Source organism: Panthera uncia, chromosome F2 (genome assembly GCF_023721935.1).
Source record: "Panthera uncia isolate 11264 chromosome F2, Puncia_PCG_1.0, whole genome shotgun sequence".
Classification (NCBI taxonomy): Eukaryota; Metazoa; Chordata; class Mammalia; order Carnivora; family Felidae; genus Panthera; species Panthera uncia.
This window is the reverse complement of record NC_064812.1, coordinates 21,304,994-21,328,310: the sequence shown is the minus strand read 5'-3', so window position 1 is coordinate 21,328,310 and position 23,317 is coordinate 21,304,994. Positions and strand designations below refer to the sequence as shown.

General features: G+C 41.4%; 1 protein-coding gene across 1 annotated transcript in view; it reads right to left on the bottom strand.

Moving 5' to 3' along the window:
- EXT1 (exostosin glycosyltransferase 1) overlaps window positions 1-23,317 on the bottom strand; it is a 285,668-nt gene that overhangs the window by 3,128 nt on the left and 259,223 nt on the right. Inside the window, exons 5-10 of the mRNA XM_049632978.1 lie at window positions 16,987-17,119; window positions 14,396-14,514; window positions 13,407-13,502; window positions 8,398-8,487; window positions 2,897-3,057; window positions 429-600 (exon numbers count right to left, since the gene is read on the bottom strand). Of these exons, the coding sequence (XP_049488935.1) occupies window positions 429-600; window positions 2,897-3,057; window positions 8,398-8,487; window positions 13,407-13,502; window positions 14,396-14,514; window positions 16,987-17,119 (771 nt within the window). The remainder of the gene's footprint in view (window positions 1-428; window positions 601-2,896; window positions 3,058-8,397; window positions 8,488-13,406; window positions 13,503-14,395; window positions 14,515-16,986; window positions 17,120-23,317) is intronic.

Below are 23,317 nucleotides of genomic sequence, written 5' to 3'. Positions count from 1 at the left end.
TATGACTCCTGGTCTGTCACTGTGATGCTCACCCAACTCAAGAGCACTTACCAGAAGGCTCTGTTGAAGACAGTATTATTAGCTATTCATTACATAAAGCACCTACAATAAACTTACATAAATTCTTGTAGGTCTTTAACTCTGGATAAGATACATCTTTCTCATGGCACTTTGTAGGTCATGTAAGAGCTTTTATGTTCTTGATAGAAAGATACCCTTGACTTAGGTCTTCCTATTCATCCATGTGCCAACCATATACTTCCTTAAAGCTTTTAGGTGTGTGTGTGTGTGTGTGTGTGTGTGTACGTATGTATGTATAAACACACACATATATTTCTTCATCATGCTTCCTAGAAGAACAGTGAGTCCTTATTACCTTAGGCTGAACCACCAGAGAGCAAAGCAGAGGAGGAGAGTTCTATTCTTACCTGCCCCATCATTGTCTCCTTATACTGCTTCTTCTGGGTGACTTTGATTGGAGGCAATTTTGTCACAGCAGACACCAGGAAATTCATGAGAATGTCCTCACAGTTGGCCAGTTGGTCCACCATGTTCTTCAGGCTGGCTGGCAGGTAATGGGTGTACAGGTAGTGATAATATCTGTAAAAACCAGACAGGTTTCATAGGTGGCCATCATTATATAATGACAAGTGGTCTTCTTTGACAGGAAACCTATACTTACTCTTTGAATCCCTAAACGGATCACAGATGATGACAATAGCTATCACTTATATGGTACTTACTATATGCCACATAATGTTCTAAAATGCTTTACAAGAAAGGCCTCGTGTAACCCTCATAAGGAGCCTATGATACAGGTACCGTCATTACCCATGCTTCACAGATAAGGAAATAACATGCAGATATGCTTGGCCAGTGTGACTTTAATATCAGGGTGGTTGGTTAGAAGGTGAATATTCAGATGGTAAGAGAAGTTATTCACACATTATCTACCTATCCTTAAAAACTGCTGTACAATTTTAATTATTGGCTTAATCAGAACTGTATTCAACTATCCTATGGCTCTGAGTCCAACAATATTCCATTTTTGTGGCCTATAAACCATACATTTTTACACTGTTAGATCAAAACCCTAATTAATCTGGTGGTCAATCATTATGGAGAACCCAAAATTAAGTTGAATTATTTCTCCCTCTACTATTTTTTCTACTATTAAGAGAGAGATAATAGCATATATTTATAGGAAAAATCATTTGAATGAATCAGATTCATTGAGTGGTAGGGACAGGAAGAAAGGGAACAATGAACTTTCAAGGGGCAGAGTCTTAAGGGGCACCTGGGTGGCTCAGTTGATTAAGCATTCGATTCTTGATTTTGGCTCAGGTCATGATCTCACAGTTTGTGAGTTTGAGCTCTGTGTTGGGCTCTGCATTGACAGCATGGAGCCTGCTTGGGATTCTCCCTCTCTCTCTCTCTCTCTCTCTCTCTCTGTCCCTCCCTTGCTCGCTCTCTTTCAAAATAAATAAACATTAAGAAAAAAGAGGTAAGGTCTTAAGATCAAGATTCAGTCAACCTAAATGCTTCTACCTTGTGCACTTGCAACTCTGTCCCTGAGATGGCAAGACTCTCTATTCTTTACTAAAGAAGACTAGGTTAAGATTAGTGTGTTCACCTTACTAAGGCAGAAGAATGGGGAATTTATTAATGACTGAGTCACTAACATTAGCCACCTACACTCACTAATTTGGTAGTCTTACCCAAGTCCCCTGGCTTTAAAGACCAAATATATTTAAACAACTCCCATATGTGTATCTCTATCCTTGCCCTTTTTCCAACATACCCTTTTGGAGGTCTTAGCATGCACAAGACTGAACTCCTGTATTTTCCCTAATACCTAATTCAGCTATATGAGCTTTTTCCATCTTTTAATGACTCCTATCCGTCCAGTTCCTTAGGTCAAAAAAACTTCGTCATCAGACTGGAGCATCTTCAAAATATGCCCATAATCTGATCTCTATTTACTACCTCCAGTGCTCCCTTACAGGTCCCAGGCTCTATCATCTCTTGCCTAGATGTCAATCACCTCCTAATAGGTCACCCTGCTTCTACCCTGTCCCCTGTATCATCTGTTCTCATCACAGCACCCAGAGTGGATGGCTAAAAAAGATGTCTCTACTCTGTTCAAACCCTGGCACTGGCTCCCATGCCTCTCTCCCCTGCTTTCCACTCACTCCACTCTTGGCACATTCGTCTTCCTGATATTCTGGCTCAGGGCACTCGCTTAGTTCAGCTGTTCCCTAAACCAGAGCACTCTTCCTACAAATATCCTCTTGGATGATTTCTTCTCAAGGCTCTGCTCCGATCTCACCTGTTCAATCAGGATCACCGGCCACCTTCGAACCTCCCCTCTACCTTCAGCACTCATGATCCTTGACCTGTTTGACTTTGCCTTTTTGCTATATAACTCACCCCCTTAACCTATTGTAAAATTATTATGAATATTGTGTCCTCCCCTTGTTAAAAGAGAAAGCCTACTTAGGCAGGAATTTCTTTTCCTTTTTTTTTTTTTTTTAATTTTACTCAAAGGTAAACCCCAAGCACTCAGAATGGTGCCTGGGAATGCACAATTAAGTATTTACTTTTGTAGTTGTTATTCAAAATGTTCAGTTACTCAATGTACATGAGTATGTCCTCCAACTTCAGACAAATTGAAGATGTTACTCTACCATTATTTCTGGAAATGCAGTAAGCAAGGGGTTTTACTGGTTTCAAAGACACATGCTGGCCACATTGACAAAACTTGTACAGTGATGCAAACTAATTTTTATTAATACTGTTAACAAGATCTGGCCCAAGTTCCAATTTATGCAACAGCCAGAAGCTAATCTACAGGAGTTACGTAAAAATCTATATGAGAGATGTCTAAATTCCTCACTTGTGGTAAATAGCAGCTCCTGTCAAAACCATGGAGTAGTCGTTTGTCCACTTGGACGTGTACCCCCACCGTTCCTTAGAGTTATCCCAGAAATGGCTGCGCGCGGGGTACCCCACAATCCTCTCGGGGAAGCTCTGCCACACTGTGAAGGCAAAATCCACCTGCAGGCAGAACACAAGCCAAACAAGCAATCAACAGCGTCAACAAATGTCAACAAAACATTACCTTCCCCCTGCTAATTCATAATGCGAAATCCCAGGACTGTTGCCCAACATTAATTCCATGTATTCATCAGCAAATTAAACTGACTGCTTGACATTTTGCCCCATAATTATGCACATTTTAATGTTTTCTGTTGAAGAAACTTCAGATGAGTGTAGAAATGAAAGAAGAAAAGAAATTGCCGATAGGCCCTTCAGAATCCAATTTGTTCAAGAAAAAACACAAGTCAAAAAAGCAGTTGCTTTCTCCCCCCCTTCCTCTAGGGTGCACGTGACCACTGATTCACACGAGGCACAAATGTGTCTGTTTTATAAACGGGAGATTTCCTGTATACATCCAGAGTATGAATATAGAGCACACAACATGACTAGCATACGGCAAAGCCAAAGTGACTAGAATCAAAGCATCCTCTTAAGAGCAAGAGAAAAGATGCTTAAAAACCACACAAGTTCTACCAGAAATTCAGAGCAGATATCATAAAGAAATGTAAGTCTGACCTCTCAGCTTTGAAGATGCTCAGTAAAAAGGAAATCTAGAAGAAGCAGCCACAATGAAAAATCACTAAGGGTAAGTGGGGAAAAGCTCCAAGTGAAGCCACATGGTGATTTTATTATTATTATTTTTTGCCACATGATTATTTTAAAGGAAATGCAGGTAAATGACTTTTCAGTGCTTATACTAACCCAAAGCAGGTACTTCTCTAAACATGCTGGAAACTGACATTTATAATTAGCAAATAATCTGTTTTTAAATGTGTGAGCTAATTTCTGACTTGCTATGATTGTTTGATGAATGAAAAATAAATAAAAAATAAAAACAGTAACAGCAAGCGATCAGCTAATGCTCATAATCATGTAATGCTTTGGTGCGAGGTACTTACACATTTTAACTCATTTAACCCACATAATAACCCTGTGAAGTGGGTAATTTTATAGTCTCCAATTTACAGAGAGGGAAGCTAAGGTATATGGAAGTTCACGTAATTCTCCTGAGCTAGTAAGAGGCAGAGCCAAGATTTCAATCCAGCCATCTGGTTTCAGACTTGGTATGTACTGTTACCATTAGCCTCCTTTTTACCTCTGTTGCTACGGTACTGAGAGCAATTTAACTCTTACACAGGTCCCACATTCACCCCATGACCTGTCTCCAATCTCTTCTCAATAAGCCACGCAAATGGAAATTCCATTTATTCTACAAATTTTTCCAGTTGCTACGCTGGGATGGTGGCTGGGAACTGAGTGATGGCAGCAAGGCCAGTTCCTACCCCCCAGAGGTTGAAAAGCGTAGCCAATAACTACTCACAACAGCCAGCAGCGAAAACGACCCAGTTCTATCAACTGATGAATACATAAACCAACCATGGTATCTCCATCCAATGGAATATTATTCAGCTATAAAAAAGAATGAAGTACTTAGAACATGGCTGAGCCTTGAAAACAGTATGCTGAGTGAAAGAAGCCACACACAAAAGGCTACATATGGCATGACATGCCCAGAATAAGGGAATCCATAGAGACAAAACCAGATCGGCGGTTCCAAAAGCTACGGAGTGACTGATTAACAGATATGGAGCCTTTTTTGGGGTGATGAAGATGTTTCTGAATGACACAGAACTGATGACTGTCCAGCATTGTGAATGTAGTAAATGCCACTCAATTATTCACTTTACAATGGTTAATTTTATGGTTATGTTGTGAATTTTACGTCAAATAAAGAGCACAGAAAATAAGCCTAGATCAGTATTTCCCAAGCATTCACCACACGCGTAACATCATTCTCTTTTCTGCCACAGTCCCACACCACACAATCACGTATTTAATATTTTTCTTTAAATTGCCTATGTTTGTTTTTTTTCCTTTTCTTACTTAGCCTCATCCTATGTAAACATGTCGGTGAAATCCTAGGTTTCACTGCTGGCTATATTGTTTTCTAGCAAACAGTAAATACAATTGTTGAAATGAAATATGCTTGCCATGAGCCACGCAAAACTACTGTGCACAAACCATCCTCTAGGAAACACTGGCCTGAATCATCTGTGAGGGTCCTTCTATCTCTGAATTCACTGGGGGCCAGAAGTCACTATTTTTGTGAACAGCCATAAATTCAAAATTTTCTGAATATCTAGTTTCCCTAACTCAAGATAAGAAAGGCTTTAAGAACGTAGTTTGTTCCCACAAATGCAAACATGGCGGGGGGGGCGGCGGGGAAAGCAGCCAGGCATTGGAAAATACATTAAGAAAGCTTGTTGGGGGCAGGGTATCTTGGAGCCAGCAGCAGGGGAGTGGACCGTATCTGCCAGAAGATTGAAATTGGTTGTGATAACCTGCACACCGTCACTGGCGCTCGATATTAATGGCGCCAACTGATGGGCCCGTATATTATGCAGCCCGGCGTCAAAGAATCAGCCTGGCTGTCAGCGCTCTTTGGGGTTTTCCATTATTCTTTGAAAAGGAAACACACGCACTGGCAACTGCTATAGAACCCGATGGGGTTTTTTTCATCACATGAATTTCTTACTATCTCAAAGCCGTTTCAAGTCATTTCAAAGGAACTGGAAAGTAAATTCAGATAAAACTACGATTCTTGTGATAGTTCTGCTTTCACGAAGATCATTAACACATCAAAGGAGGCAAAGGTCAGCTTAGGGCCTTTTCTCTTAAAAACCAACATCTGTTTCCTTTTGAGAATTTGCAGCAACCCAGATAAATGTAAATAACTGTAAACCAACTATATCTAATACCCTTTGCAGAATGCTGTTTAAAAATCTATCCTTGATACTACAGAGAGGCATTTAAACAACCGGAGAATCCTCAGAGAGGGAATAAAATGAACCGACATCCATTCACTTAAAAAGCGAGAAAAGAGAAGTCCTTGTCCTTGGCCGTTTTAGGTCACACAAGCACTTCGTGGTCAGCAGGCAAAAGTAAACCAGACCCCTGGCCAACGACGCTGACACCGTTCCCCAACCCCCCCCAACGCTGACTTCTCATTACTTCACACAGGACCCATGTCCCTCCCAGCACGCCCTGGGCGGCTGGAATTGCCAGTCTTTGAAAAGACGTTCACCAGCCCATGGAAACGTCAAAGAAGCTGCAAGATACCTGCCCGTGGGACAGATAAAAACACCTGTAGAGTGGGACTAAGTGCCTTCTGCCCAGGGGAAGATGTAACGCGCATCAGTATTTGAGGCCATGGGATAATGATTTAAATAGACGCCGCAGATGTCTTGACCACACATTCTACCAGGCCAGCGTGCTGCTTTTCCCCGCGTCTGCTCTCCGACGTCCCCTCCCTGCTCTTCTGGCCATGCTCTGTGGCTGGGCAGGATGGAACCCTATGGATGGCACAACCTGGTCTCCCTTGCAGGCTGCTGGCTGACTGAGTTGGGTCAATGGCAGTCACCAGGGGGAACATGGAGGTGGGACAGAGAGGGAGAAAGAGAGAGGTCCGGGTATTTCTTCCCAGCTCCCTCCTAGGTTTGGCATCAGAGTTTTGGCAGTTACCATACCCCGCCACCATCTACCCTATCCCACCGCCACGTGCCATATCCCGCTGCTGTCATCCATACCCCTCCACCATCTTCCCTATCCCACTGCCATCTTCCCTATCCTGCCGTTATCTGCCCTATCTCGCCCCCATCTGCCATATTCCGCTGTCGTCACAGCTCCTGGAGAGCAGTCTCCTCTCAAAGATGATGAAACACGATTTCCTCCTCTCCCTTCTTCACCCCTGGGGGTGGGGGCTGCTTGTGGTTCTTGTCGCTCTCCAGGTACTCCGGTGCCTACAAGCCCGCCCACCTAAGTCATCCTAAAGCCCTTCACTGAAATCCCTAGACTTGAATTCTGTTTGCTGCCACCACTGTGATGGCTAGAGGCAGGAGCTGGGTCATCAAGGTACCCGGCGTGGAGACCAGAACAAGGAGATCCCCCAATAAATACTTGTTGAATGAATATGCTACTGGGATGCCGGCTTCCCTTGCAGGAAGCAGCAGAAACATGCAAGCTGGAGTGTCCCACACCCTGTACTCCACAGCTGTCTTTCCCTTTGAACATTAGGCAGAGCTTGTCCCCCCCAAACCCCTTTCTCCTGCAGACTTGCACGTGCCGCAACTGGCTTTGTGCTCAGGCTTTAAACACTTCAGCACACATCTCTCCAATCATTCATTCACTGAGTATTTATAGAGCCTGGGCTGCAGAAAAAGCATTTACCAAGGTGAGTGAGGCCCAGGGCATTTTGTCCTGGGGTTATTTAGGCAGCTCTTGCACATAACTTCTATTCAACTCCATTTGATGGAAATTGGAAGCATCCACCGAATTTCAAGAAAGAGGCCGTGGGACTGTTGGCCTAGGTTAACACCAAGCGCTGGCTGCGCAGGCAGCAGGCCATTAGAATCGGTCCAGCGTCCAGGAAAGTGCATGCTGGTAAGTGTCGATGTTTAAATTGGAAAGAAAATGATTATGAATAAGAGGCAGGAAAAAAGGTAAAGGTGTAAGTAGTTCAGTCTCTGTGCTTTTTAGCAGCCACCATTAATAATGCATTTCCGATATATGACATTTTTATAGAACTGTCTTTGGTCCCCTCGATGGTTTAAAGTAAGGTTTCTGAGATCAATACTCATTCGGGTTGTAAAAATTGGTTTTCTATCATATCTATCTCTCCTCCTCTCTCTCTCCTCCTCACACGTTCTTTGTGCAATCTTATTTTTGGCACAAATACCTGAACATCTGAAATAGCAAGGATCTCCGACTCCGTCTTAAGAGTGAAATCGTTTGCTCTTGTGTGGGTGAAGGAAAATGAGCGCTTGAATGCGAGATAGAAGGCCTGCCTTCAGAACCCAGAATAGTTTTCCCTAACAATGGCAACACACACGCACACAGGCATTAGGATAACCGGGGAAGGATGGGCTGTTTGCTCTGGATTGTGTGGTCTCAAGATGATGCTAGCCAGGTTCCCCACCTCCGCCCCCACTACTCCCCTTGGCTCTGCACATGTGCCCACAGCTGTGCTGTTGAAAAACAAAAGGAGGGCAGGCAGGAGGGGAAAGGTGAGGCACAGCCATGCAAATGAGGAGCCAATTAGCAGAGAAAACAAAGGGGGAAAAAATGCCCTCATCAGGGTTCCAGGTGGTGGCAAGGTGCTATCAGGAACCAGGTTGATTAAAACCAACTGTGCAGGAAGTTTTGAAAAAGGTTTTCAAGTTAGCCGAGGCAAGGGCAAAGGAAACGCTGGCCCCTTGGGGTTTGGGACACCTGCCTGAAGAGCCCACGCCCGCTCCTTACCTCCGTGGTGGAAAGCACAGTGTCCTCATCAAGGCTGAGCACTGCGTCTGTGACGATGTTGTCATAGGGCAGGAAACGGCTGCTCATAACCTGGGGTGGGGAGAAAGCAGACAGGAGGAAAGGAATTAAAGAAAAGAAGTAAATTTGGAGACCCGTTTTCAGGAAAATTCCCCCATCTTCACCTTCGAAAAGAATGTTCTACCACCGTGTCATCCTTCAACACTGAATATTTCCATTTCCCATCGGTGGAGAATCATGTACCGTTACTGGGCACCTACTGTGTACCGACACCTTGCTAGTCAAAGGGAGTACAAGGTAAATAAGACATTTTCTCCTGTCTTGGGAAAGTTCACAGTCCGCAGCCATCGAGATGCCGCTGACCAGTCCTAGCCCGATATGGACCATGCCAGGGGTGCAGAGGACGCAGCAGCCAGCCACTTGGAAGCGCAGGTGAAAACCTTAGAGAAGACAGGACATTTAAGTAGGACTTGATGGACAGGAATCCACCGGGTATAAAGAGAAGTGAGGCAGAAACAGCGCTCAGCAGACATAAGGCACAGAGGAAAGAACCAGCACCCTGAGGCCTGGAGAGAGTGGATGGATGGAGCCATGATTCCAAGTGTGGGCCACACACTACTGGAAGGCCACGTCATTTCAGGAGGTGTAGAGACACATATTTGAAAATTCTACTCTTCACTGATGTTAGCACAGATGAGAAAATATACATACACAGAGATTAGTGGCTATAGCAATAACAGGGAGCAGCAGTAAACTTATTCAAAAATAACTTCACTGAAACGAAAAGTAAGCTGATTTATAGAAAAATATTAAATAAACAGAGCATATGTGGTCTATGGATTTAGGCACATTGTGAAGGCACTACATGAATAAAGTTTGGGCAACTCCAGGATAAGGCATGGTGAGGTGTGTGTGTTTTGGTGGGGGGGTGGTGGTGGTGGTGGTGAGGGCTTTGGGGATAAAGGGACCAGCTGGAAAAATTAAGTCTAGAAAGACTTCTCTGTGACAGTCATACCTTCAACCTCTGTGCTGAATGTACCACAGGATAACTAACCATGAGAATGATGACTTAAGAATAACTAACATGGTAAAAAACCCATTTACTTTGTGTCAGAAATGTTCCAAGTTCTTTATACACGTCATCGCATTTCATCTTTATAATAACCCCATTGTACAGCTGAGAAAATTAAGGCATAGAAAGGTTAGATGTCTTGCTCAAGATGGACCCACCAGCATTGCATCCCAGATGGTGAGCTTCTACAGAGCACCTCATCCACCATGCTGGACCTGCCTCAGGCTTGACAAGGACCCCAAAAGTGAATTGGGGGCACATAAAGTGATCTCATATTCACCACCTTCCTCTGGAAATTATATTCACAGTTGTGACATCCTCTCTAAATTCACACTTGGAGACTGAGAGAAAAGGCACATTTGCCACCAACTTCCAAGGCACAAAAGGCCAGGGAATACAGCAGTTGGTCACTGGAGACAGAGGGAGAAGGGAGACCCTGAACCTGGCTACCAAGGGTCTGCTCTCCACAAATCTGAGACCCCCAACCCCCAAGAAGCTAGCTCATCCATGAACCCACATCTCAGAATCGGCTTCTGTGCCTGTGTAGCTACTGGAGGGCTTCTGACATCAGAGGGTGGGAAGTGCCCACATTTCCCATCTCTGGGAGCTCAAGGGATGGATCTGTAGCATAAATGGCTCCAGGGTCTGCTCCTACACATCTGTCAACTGGGTCAAGTTTTCTTTTTCTTTTTCAGGCTTTCAAAATAAAATAAAATATAAAGTGATCAGCAACCCCATATACACAGTGCTCAGAAATCTCAGCCTGAAGCAATTCTCCTGATACTGTTTACATGTCCACTGACTAACACAGAAACCATTAGCTGCCAGCTTAGTGATGCCCTGACCTTTCCCTTGTTAAGTCTTTAGGGGGAGAGCTGCAAAGACAAGTCCTATAAATTCAAAAGAGAATTTTGCAGCCAAAGCAGCAAACACATCAACTCTAAACTCAAGGCTAGATATGGAAATGTAAAATGGGGAATAAGGAGACCTATGACTCCTTTCCCATTATGTTCCCAACCACTGGTTTTAAAAGGATCCACTTCCTTTTTCTGAACATGCTTCATCGACAGAGGTTAAGAGCCCATAATCTAGCCACTTCAAATTCTAGTGTAGAAACTAGATGCTCTCTTTCAAATACCTTGCCTCAGCTACATTCCAAAAGTTGAATGCTTTAGCATGAAAGGAACTGGTGTACTTACAAAGTCAATCCTGAGTGAACTGGCTTTTGCTTGTTAGTTCATGTAAGAAACAGTTAGCTACCATATACCAGCCCAACCTCTTCTAGGATTAACAAAAATGACTACCAAGACTCAAGAAGTTTATGATCTAATGGGCAAGATAAGAAATATCCATAAGCAATTATAGAAAGAACAATAAGAGTTAATGTTTACCGAGCACTGACCACGTGCACACATACTTCTAAGCACATTTACAAGTACAGTGTTGTACCATTTGATCTTTTAGCTACCCTGTTAGGTATTATGATTGCTTCCATTTACTGAAGGAGGAATTGAGGCACAGAAAGTTAGTAACTCGTCTTACAGTCCATGATACGAACATTACAATACCTCCGCAGAAGAGTAGCTGACGTTTATTGTACTCTTGGTGTATAACAGGAACTAGGCTAAGCACCTATAATGCACTATCTCACTGAATCTTCAAAATGGGCCTGAGTCTTAGCCTAGGATAACCGGAATACAGAGCCTTAAGCAATACTTAATTGAGTGCAAATGCTTTACTAGGTGGTGCAATCCCAGAGTAGTGGGAGTGAGAGCAAAGGAATCACATGGCCCACTGGAATCAGTGGCCAAGGTGGAGGCTAGGACTCAACAAATGGCAAGACGCCACAGATATGGCGGGGAGAATATGAAGTATCTTATAAGCTACATCTGATAAAACCCACTGTCTCGTAAATAAAGAAACTGGGACTACTTACAGGGTAAAAATATAAAATCAACCAATGAATCCGTGAGCCATAGAAGTCAGAACGGCTCCCAGTCAGTCCGACTGGAACCTGTATGGATATTCTAACAAATTCAAAGGAAGACTTCTTTACCAGAAGATCTAGTCACCCATGTAAGCACAAAAACAATGAATTTCCAAGTCCAAAGTTGACAGCATGCATCTGAGCACCATTCAGGGACTCAGGCATTGGCAATGGCGTGAAAGATGTATGGGATTATAGGCGGGAGATTTTTGTGCACCCATCCCTCTTGTAAAACCACATCTGTGGGGAGACGGATTTCATAAGAGTAGGTAAGACGCATGCCGAGAGGCAGGTGATTTTCTAATTGCCATCTTTACTCATTAAATGCTTATGAAGCAGCTCTTGGATACCCACGTCGCTGGATGCCAGCCCTGGGAATGCTGGGATTCTACGTATCGTATTCTGCACTGTGTTCCATCACACTGCATGGTGCCCAGCACACAGTAGGCAGTCATAACACTGGAAATGACAGGATAATGCACTGATAGTCTTGCCCACATGACAGTCACAGTTCTCACTGCATCATGTTGAACTGTGTGAAACTGCCACTTTTAGCAAGTCAAGTGATTGTTTTGAATGGTCTGACCCAATTGATATTTTTTTATTCTGGCTCAAAGATGTTTTACTTAGTGTGAGACAATCTCTCATGACTGGACTCCTTGGGCACTGACAAAAGAGGTCTCTTGGATGACTGCTTCACCAATCTGTTTTATTTAGGAGCCACTAATTGCCTCACAATGGATTATGGCCTACAAGAAGTAACAAGCAGAAGCTAGAGAAAAAAAGGATGCTGCCAAGAGTGGAAGAAACTCCAAAGGGGAGGGTGCATGGGAGCAGGGATGAAAGAATACATGGGGATTTTGATAACAGAGATGAAGAGTTGAGAAGGGATAGTCAAGACTTAAAGCAAAAGGGAAAGACAAGAATCAGAGGCAGGAAGGCAATTTAGGTAACCGTGGATGATCAAATTTGGTGAGAGGACAAGGTCTGTGGGGGAAAGCAATGAGAGAGAAGACTGGTAAGGCTGGCCAAGAACAGATTACACATGGCCTCAAATGTTAATGTAAAGCACTAGCAAACAGAATCCCTTGAGGCTGCGAGATGATTAAGAAGTTCATCCCGCTCTAGGCAAAATGAATTGCAGAATGGAAGCAAGGGGCCAGCTAGGTGGCACCTGTGGGTCTCTGGTGGAGACACGCAAAGGAAATTAAAATGCAAATGTCCTTTGGGGGACAAATGTGAGGACCAGCAACTATTCTGAAAGACACAAGTAATCCAGGCTAACCAGCCAAGCAAACCTCATGCATCACCAGCATTGGCAGCCTCATCTGGATACTCATCTTTTATAGAAAGATCACCGTTGCCAGGTCCTGAATGCATTTAATCCTAATAGCTACCCTACGAGTATGTGTTATTACTTCTGTTTTATAGATGAGGAAACTGAGGCTCAGAGAAGGAAAATACATTCAGGGTCACAAAGCTCCTAAAGAGTTAGTATTAGGACCCAATCAAAGCGGAGGATATTCAGCGACAGGGACAATTTCATTTATTTATGTATGTATGTATGTATGTATGTATGTATGTATTCATTCATTTATTTATTTATTTATTTATTTACTTATTCATTCATTTATTTATATTTTTGAGAGAGAGAGAGAGAGAGCGCGCTCAAGCAGGGGAGGGGCTACAGAGAGAGGGAGACAGAGGATCTGAAGTGGGCTCTGCAGTGATAGCAGAGAGTCCCCAATGTGGGGCTCCAATTCACGAATCGGAACCACCCAGGGGCCCCAGGGACAATTTTAGAGAAAAGAGTCCAGGGCCAGAAGCTCCCCTGGGCAGGAAGAGGTAATCTAGAGCCAATGCCCAAAGCACCCCACAGAGAAACAAAGGCTCCATGGTGGTTCCACACTCAGGGCCACCTTCCTGTCCTACCTTGCTTTCTCCTTCAATGACGATGACAGGCACAGCCGTGGCAGGCCAGCGGTGTTTGGCTGGTAGAGGCTTGTCACAATTCCATAGAACTATGATCTGAAAGGGACAGGGGATCGTTAGATGGCTCGGGAAGGCTGGCTTTATATAGGCCTCCAACCCAGCTCCTTCTCAAGACAGAGGGAGAAGAGATGGAAGCCTTAGCAGGAGGCAGACATCAACCCTGAATTTTAAAGAGGGTCCCCTCCCACACAATCTTCAGAACCTGGTGACTCAACAACTAGAGAGACAGGGCAGAAAGAGTAACCTAACACAACAAGGAGGTAGGGGAAAGCTGGGGAGAAAAGAAGTAAACTTCAGGGTTGCTGAATCTTAATATAGTGGTTTCCTAAGTTCTGATGTCTTACTATGAGCAAGATAACAACACTGACCAAATTAAATAAAAACATATAGTGAGCATGTGAATTCTGGCTATGAGCCAGTGCTACTCCACTGTTAAGAGTATTGGAGTGACACTGATTTGGAAAATTTTATTGTCAAAGATGTAATCTTCTGCTCCCAATTTTATAATTAAGTCATGGTTGCTATGAAAGATGCATCCTGAAACCAGCAAGTCTGTTCCTTCTGTTGAAACTTAGTTTTCTGGGTCCTCCCATGGCATTTCTGATGTTACTTTACCACGGTGACATTTAAAAACAAAATAGTGTGCTTACGCATTCTTTAAAGAATGTGTTGGTGTATATATTTAAACGTAACCCCAGCGGAAAATCTCTTTGTAACCCATCCCTTACCTGTGCTAGATTTCACTTCCAAGAACCTCTAAGTTGATGAAAAGGGAGTAACAAGGCATGACAAATGAAAGGGGAGTAGCAGGGCATGACGTTAGACGAGTCCCAGGGAGCAAAGCGGAGGGCAGGTAAAAGCAGGGGGTGGGGGGGGGTCTCGGGTCCGCTGAGCTGGAGGAGGCAGGTGCTGCTGGCACCCCCACTCACCTGGGCACAGTACTGGGATTTGGCCGCAGCCACGAGAAGCTTCAACACTGGCTGGGACTGAGAGACCAGGGGGGTCACTGCATGGATGACTGCAGTGAATTTGGAGGGGGGCTTTAAACCTGAAATAGAAAGGGGAGAGGAGCCAATGAAACACTGAAAAACAACACTCAGAAAATCATTCCTCCTCGCTCCATTGCCTCACCCTAAGCTAATGTTCCCTCCTAGCATATTTGTCCTGCACCTCTTATGTCCTGACAGAACAAAAACAAGGTGAAAAGCTGCTAGTTAACTGCTGCCTGAGGCTCCAGGACCTCGATAATTTACAGCTCAATGTGTATCTGCAGGTTCTTCCTTTGATAACATTTTCCTCCCCTGGGGATGCATCTTTGATCACCCGTCTGCTCTTTAGGTACCCAAAGTCTTAACACACACCCCACCACTCACCTCCCTCTACTCCAGAAAGAGTCTATGCTAGTCACTTATATCGTAATATGGATTTAAGAAAATGTACTCTCTCTCCTTGGGTATTTGAATAGCTCTTATTCTTAACAAAGTAGTTAAGGGTTTTTTATTGTTTTTTTGTGTGTTTTTTTTTTTGCCTGATTATTACTATTGCAAATTATAACCAGCAAATGGTAAAGGTTAAAAGAACAGCATCCAGAGCCTCACTGTCTAGGTCTGAATCTCTGTGCTACCCCCCAGTGGTGGTGGGATCTTCCCCTCGGTGTTTCCCCTGCTATGAAATGGGGCTCAGGGTCAGAGCATCAAACCTGTGGGGTTATTATCAGAACTGAATTAAAGGAGTGAATGCTTTATGAGCAGGTAGCAGTGGACACAGCAAATAGTAAGTGCTCAATACTTGTTCATGGCTATCATCTCCATCACTGTCATCATCACTGTCATCATCACCATCATTTGGGAGTGGAAGCTTCTATGCTCCCAAGAAGCTCTTTCTGTGCGGTGCTGACAGAAGCTGAGAGAATAAGTGTGTGACCCAGACCTCTGCCAACTGTTGTGCTCTGAAGCCTTAGGTAGAAAGGTGTCATAAATATGCAAAACAGGCACTGCCACCAAAGCGAAAGAAGTGAGATGGCTTCTCCCTCGAGTGAGTTTTTCCGTAAGAACTCACTAAGAAAATGGAGACAGGTTTAAAAGCTTTTTAAGACTTCACTAGTTTAGACCCACAAATTTTGCATTTTGGTAGCTTAAATGCAAACAAGAGTGTGCAGTGACGTTTAAGTTCAGCTTTGGTGTTGGTAGAGTAAAGGGAAGAATCAGACTATACATATTAAAGAATTCAATGGGTGTTTTGTAGAGCAAATTGTATCTTCCAATTGGTACTTTAATAGCATGTTAGAAAGAAGCTAACTTCCCCACTATCTAGATACACAATCAAAATTTTGCCAAGGAAGAATAAATATGATGGAGGGGTTCCTTTTCCACGGTGAGGACGAGTCACTGCTTTAACGTTCTCCTGTACTAGTTTGAGCAGCATCATGTACACACTTCTAATGTGCTTGCTCCACATGAAGATCTCACTAGCTCTACAAGAAATACGCAGGGATTTTTATCAAATATGGCCTTATTCTAAAAATTACCAAATTCTAAATGTATTACCCAGTGTGGACCATACCCTGGTTTTACTACCAGTCCCCATAACATGTTTGGTTTGGATTAAAGGGTTCTTTGTCACTGGTTGATACTTCGGGACAGGACTTTCGTTCAGTTTCTTTTTTATCAGTTTCAAATGAAACACACAACTCACGGGTGAGATCGTTATGGGGAACATCTGCACAGGGCGGAAAATCTAGAGTCTTTTCCCCACAATATCTTGAAAGATGCTTTACTGTCCCAGAGTTTCTCCAATTTGGAACTGTGAATGAAGGGAAATGTCTAAAATGCTGTTAACACTAGCACAAGTGGGGCTGCAAAAACGTAAACGTCTATGGCAGTAATAGCCGAGCTCTGTCTAGGACCCTGCCCATTCCCTTTTCCTCATTGGGATTAGATTAGAAGCTGCCAGAGAGCAGAGATTGTGTCTCATCTGATTTTTTATTTCTACCACCTAGCATTGCATTAATGGAACATATAAGAGGAGCACAATAAATGTTAAATGGGTGAATAGGTTTGTCTCTTGTCATACATTATTAAATCTTTCTCCATTCCCTTTATTAATTCCACTTTTCTTCGGTAGGAGAGAGATACGTTGAGATCGCAAACGAAGAAACAAAAAAGAGTTAGGGAGAGCTCTTCTGGTTCCATTTCATATAAGAGGAGACGTAAAATTACAGCAAACCCTTTGTCATGTTCAAAATGATCCATCGTTTGGGGAGCCCATGTCTCAAAAGGGAATGACTCCACTAAATGTGAAGTGCTGCTCAGACAAGAAAGGAGTTTTTTCATCTTGCGATGTTCTGCTAGATTTATAATTCTTGATCTTGATACGCCGTGTATGACAGGGTCCTAGGAAGCAATGTCCCATGCAGGCTGGTAGGAAGACCCTGCTCTAGAACAGAAAAATCAAGGGACTTTAACCTGGACAACAGCTGGAGGGTAAACACAAGGTAGCACCCTGAAAGGAACTCACTTACCTAAATTAGCATAGTAGTAAGGAAAGTCTCCCAGATAAGATGAATACTGTGGTAGTACGAACAGTCCTCCAGGATGTTTGTTCCATATTAAACTGTTACGTGATATGTGCTTGAATATTCTGTCCTGAATAATCTAGAAAATAAAAACACAGTGTGTGGTGAGGATGAAACCCTGATGGTATTTGATAAGGAGCGTGTTCAGTCCAAATTTGGGGAATGATGACCCTCAAAGTAGCGACTACCCCCAAATTCTTCACAGATAAAAGCGTCTGGGACACAAACAGAGTGACAGAGCAATGGAAGACAGTGTGAGAGAGAAAGAGATGAATTATGGCTAATCAAATTTCCTAATTAAACTTCAGTTTAACCATAAATTCTACCTTGTCTTTCTATAATAGTAAGTCCATTCTCATTTGAAAGCAGAGTGCATGGAACAGTTGCCTTGATGGTCGAGCCTCCAGCTGTGGTTCTAGATCCTTGCCAGGATGATCTATTCTCGGTCCACACACATATCCATGTGGAGACAGGGTGGGGAGGGTACAGAAGGCATGGCACATTCTAGAAGCTGTTGAAGTTTGATCTGTTCCTTTAATTTAGGAGGCAGATTTACCTGTCATATTTCATTTTCCTTCCAAAGTCAACTGTAGGACTTTGGGGTACTGGTTAGCTGACGTTTTTTACATTTCACCTCAAAAAGCAGTGAGTTAACAATTGCTCCAAACATCCCACATAATAGGACAAGAACCATGGCATATAAAGACTAATAGCCATGCTAGTTCATTAGTTTCTTTGGACTTTGGGACCTCGCAGATCATTAAATTCTACATTTAGAGTCAAACATTCTCCCATCCTGAATCATTTGTCAGATGAACATGATTAGTCCACTTTACAGATTTCTCTCTGTGACTTTCAAACTCTTGTAATTATACCATCCACTCATTAAGATATGATTTGGCAAATAATTAACTTGATACAGGATCTCATGTTTGTAGCAATTTTTTTTTGCACTTAAAAAAAAAAAGAAAAAGCCTACCATGCCTCTCAAGAGATTTAAGACCTAAATCATTATTTTCCAGGTTCCCATTTAATGCAACGTGATTTTAAGTAAAGACCATTTTAACTGGAGCTTTATTATTTGTTAAGGTTATTAACACATTTGTCTCATCCCACATAGTGATAGATAAGTAATAAAGCAAGCTACATTTATTTTTGCAAACCTTATCATGTTTATATTTCTTAATGAGAGAGAAGAAAGGAAGCAAGGAGGTAATTTGAAAGAACTCAAATATCTTAGTTTAGTGATTTCTGTATTTTCTCTTACTCCCAGATCAAAACTGCTAATTTTATATGGTTAGGTAATGGTTTCTAATTTGGTGGAGAGTTTAAGAAGCTAGCTAAAATATGAATGTTTACACTCTGTGGTACAACAGGGGTGTGTTAAAAATGCTATTGTGTAGGCATTAATTATGAGAAACTTCTTATGGTTGTTAAGGGTTTTTATGTGGCTAACGATTTCACTTTCTATACCATTTATTCAAGTTTTATAATATTATTTATACCTTCCAAATCTACTGTCTATTTTCCCTTTTAGTTTTTCATTTAGATCCTCTTTTTTTGCTTTCCAAATTTATGTGGTCACTTAAATGAATTTGGACATCAAGACACAGAATAAATTGAAAGTAGACAGCATCATAAATCCGACATATATACGAATGACACGGAGCTCAGGATGCCACAAAGTGGTTCACCATTCACTTCGAGTCTCAGGGCAGTATGCTTCTCATTGTCATACTCCTTCTGGTTCAGTAGCACAATATTGTTATCATTTCAAATTCAAGGATACAACAAGTTATAGCAATCTTCTGAGATACCAGTAGGCATGTTATACTCTCTTCAAATGAATCTTGATAGGAAGATATCGGTAAAGTTATAAGAGCAACAGGAAATGTTTAATTTAACCTGGGTCAAGCAACTTGCCATCTTTATGTCTCACTTTTCTCATTTGTAGTAAAATAAAATATCATGTAAATTCTAACAACCCCTCAGAATTTGTTAGGAAGAGCTGCCCAAGTTTTTATACTTAAGACTTGACTTTTTTGCCTTAAAAAAAGTCTCATTCCTGAATCCATTTTCTAGGCATAGATTTTTCCATTTGTACATAGTTTTAATATCACAGATATTAGATATTATAGGTGTCTTTCCATATTGTTAATAGTATTCATGGGCTATGTATCCTAAAGGACCAATAATAGTGTAATTTTTTCCATGCAGAGCAATGAATATATTTATGAGTTAAAAATTTCCACATCTAGAACTGATTCATTTTTAAAATGTTTATTTATTTTTGAGAGAGAGAGAGGCAGAGAGAGGAGAGGACAGAGAATCCCAAGCAGGCTCTGAGCAGAGCCCAATGTGGGGCTCAAACCCACAGGCCGTGAGATCATGACCTAAGCCAAAATCAAGAGTTGGACTCTTAACCAACTGAGCCACTCAGGTGCCCCTAAAATTGATTCTTTTTCAGAGAATTGTCAAAGGGTATAAACACTGTTAAAACAGTTCATATGTACTGACAAATGTTTTCTAAAAGGTTTGTATCAACTTGCCTTCTCAAAAGTCTGAACAAGTATGGATCTCATCTCACCAAATAGAAAAGTCATTCTGTCCCTCTCCTAATGGCCAATTCTCCCTATTGCTACACTGGACAGCTCCCGGGGTCCTTGCAGGGGTCTAGAGCTCAATCTTTATCATTGTGGAAGAAGACACGACATTTAGAAGTTGGGCATTTCTTTGGCTATAAAGAAAATCAACACAAACATACACATAGATACATATACACTCATAATACAAAAGTTCTTCATTATAGACCCAAATGGTACCCTCGATAAGGATAATATTTCTCATTAATCGGAATTCAAAGGGAAGAATGGCGGGCTCCTTATTTTTCTTTTTTTATGTGCCATCTGTCTTCTAAATAATGGACTACTGGTTACAGGTTACAGTCATTCTGTGTGGCCCTGACTTGGTCTTTTGACCAATGCAATATTGCCTCTCACACACAGTGCCACCATATGCCACCTTACTCTGAGCCAAAGCATTCTATTTCCATTATTTCATTGATTTTAATATTTCACTGTACAACAGCATCAGCAATACCATGGTTTGAATGTGCATTGTTAGGTAACTGAAGACAAAAAATTCATAAAACTCCATTAAAAATGTGCTTTCCAAACTGCCATTAGCTCTATTCATATATTATTACGATCTAGTGCACTTTTCTTTCACTCACCTTGATTCTGCCTGAGCTCGTATGGTTTAATCATTAGTGCCAGGTCACTGCTGTGCAATATTCTGACAAATAATGGAATCCATGAAGGAGCACTGTCTTTGCAATATTTGATCATTGTCCCATCATCACTTCTCAACTTGCACACACACACAAAAACTGAGCTCCAAAGAGCCCAGCTCTATTAAATAGCTCCTTAATTCCAAGATGCAGAATGAGGAAGTTTCTATCAGACTGGAAATGCTAGCCAACTCCCAAGCATGACAGAGTGCAGTGCAGTGGAATGCACTAACAACTTGACCCTGGCATTGGAGAGAAGGCATCCTGTTTTCAATTGTGTCTAAGCATTACCTACAACACTAAGGCTCATAATCTTCAAAGACCGAGTAATCCCCTTCTATGGCCTCATGTATAGCAAGCAAGGAAGACCCAAAGTTTTAGAGTCTGAGTGTAGAACATCCTGAAAACAAAGGATCCTCAAATCTATGTTGTCTAAGGGTAATTTTGAATTATCCTCATAACTTAGTAGCTCTAGTACAGACTGACTTATATCATCTAAGTTCTAAGCCGAGGAGACATTTTTGATATGTGATACTTAGGTTGTTCTCATAAACATGTTGGCTTTATTTGTGTATGAGGATGGCATTTCCTGCTATTTTCTCTGCTTTTCTAGTTACATTGAATTCTGGGGTAATCTGATTCTGAATTAAAAAGGGAAATTGGATGGTATCTTTCATGCAATTCGGTTGAGAGGTCAAACTGTTACAATCCAATCTTGGAACTATATATGGAGATTTGACAGTTGCTATAAATTTGAATGAAGTATATGGTTCATAGTGTTTTCAAAACAACTGTGTCGCTAAAGAACTGCATGGCTTAAATCCAAGGGGAAGAAGGCCTTTCCAGCAGAGATGACAACAGCTTGACTTAAGATTCTACTCTGATGAATATAACACATCCAACTGTTCTCTCAGGATAACTGCACACTGCTAACTGAATAGGCAAGAGACTGGCTCTATGCAGAATACTTAAAAGAAGTGTAATTAATGAGATACCATCTTTCATCTGGCAAATCTGCAAAGTTGTGTTTGTGTGTGTTTTAATTATGATCCTTAAGGCTCACAAGAGCATAGCTAGAGAAGGTGTCCCCCCAGATGGCTTATGAGAGTCCAGACTGATGCATCCTTCTGGAAGGGTAATTTGGCAATGCTTATCATGAACCTAGACTCTGGCTCAGCAACAAATCCCACGTTAAGGACTCTAGCCTAAAGAAATAGAGTTGTAGCCTAAGATACATGTAGAAACTCATTGCTTGGATAAAGATATCTAGATCTAGATCTATACAAAATAAATAACTAGAAACAACATTAACAGTCAATAATAGTAGGTTAGGTAAACAAACAGAGGTCCGCCTAAGGATGACATACAGAGCAGGAAAAATGAAAACAAGTGGCCTCGGTATTTTAGAGTGGACAACTAATAGAGCAAAATCAACAGGCCAGAAACAGGGCGCCTGGGTGGCTCAGTTAGTTAAGCATCTGACTCTTGGTTTCGGCTCACATGATCATCTCATGGTTCATGGGATTAAGCCCCATGTCGGGCTCTGTGTTGATTATGTGGATTATCTGCTTGAGATTCTCTCTCCTTCTGCCTCTCCTGTTCTCTCTCTCTCCCAAAATAAATAAACATTAAAAAAAAAAACCCACAAAAGGCCAGAAACAGACTCAAAGATGCATAAATGTGGCATGTGACAATATTGAGGAAAGAAAACAATATGTTGGGACAAACTACACAATAATCTGTCAAAAAAGAATAAAGATTTTTCAACATGGATCCTATATATGATCATATATATAAAAGTAAATAGGATTAAACAGCTAAATGTAAAAAGTTAACCATGAAAGTACTAGAAAAATATAAGGGAGTGTGTGTATAAATTAAATTACCGGTCAAAAGATCTTTTCTAAACAGTAGTAGCAAATGAAAACGCCACAGATGAAAAGATTGCCTCATAATAGAAAGGGATACTACAAGTTGGGGGAAATATTTGCAACAAGAGAGTCAGAGGGTTAATATTTTTAGTAGAATAAGCTCTTAAAAATTAGTGAGAAAAAGTGGGACAAAGTTGTGGCCATTTCTATTTCTTTGTGAGTTGCCTAAGAAATATGAAAAATATTCATTCTTACTAATAGCCTAAGAAATATAAATTAAATAATAATGATTTATCATTTTGAAAGATATAATGTCCAATATTGGTGAAAGTGAAAATTACCCAAAATAATAAAAACAGGTCCTCTCATATAAGCTGGAGGGAATATAAATTAGTTCCATTCTATTGCAGGCAAATTGACAACTTATTAGAAATCTTAGCATTTGTCACATTCTTTGAACCAGGACTTTGAATTCAAGGAATTAATCCTCAGGAAGTCATTTTGAACCTGCACAACAATTTGGTGCTGAGACTATTTGCCGCAACAATGCATATAAATATTTAAAAAGCAGAAACCACTGTAATGTCTTCAAATTGAGGATAATTAAAGAAATTAAGTGATATTATGAATGGAATATTATATGGTCACTAAAATCATTATAGAAACATCTAACATGACAAAATGTTAACAGCATATTATTAAAAGCAGAAAAAACAGATTATAAACAAGTTTAGATTATATGTATCATCTAAATAAATTATAATCTAAATAAATTATATATATATAAGTTATATATATGATTATATATTATATATATATATATGATATATATATATATACACTGTGAAATCTTGGTTTGCGAGCATAATTCATTCTGGAAATATGCTTGTAATCTAAAACACTTGTACATCAAAGTGAATTTCAAGAACCATTGGCTCAGCTGTGATGATGTGACATTTGGCATCACGTACTAATATTGCAAGACATCACCCGTTCATCACGTTAAAGTTTAGTAGAAATGTTTGCACGTCTTGCGGAACACTCACAGAACAAGTTACCTGCAATCCAAGGTACATATGGGCTCCATGTAGACTCCATGCTCAGTGTGAGGCTTGAA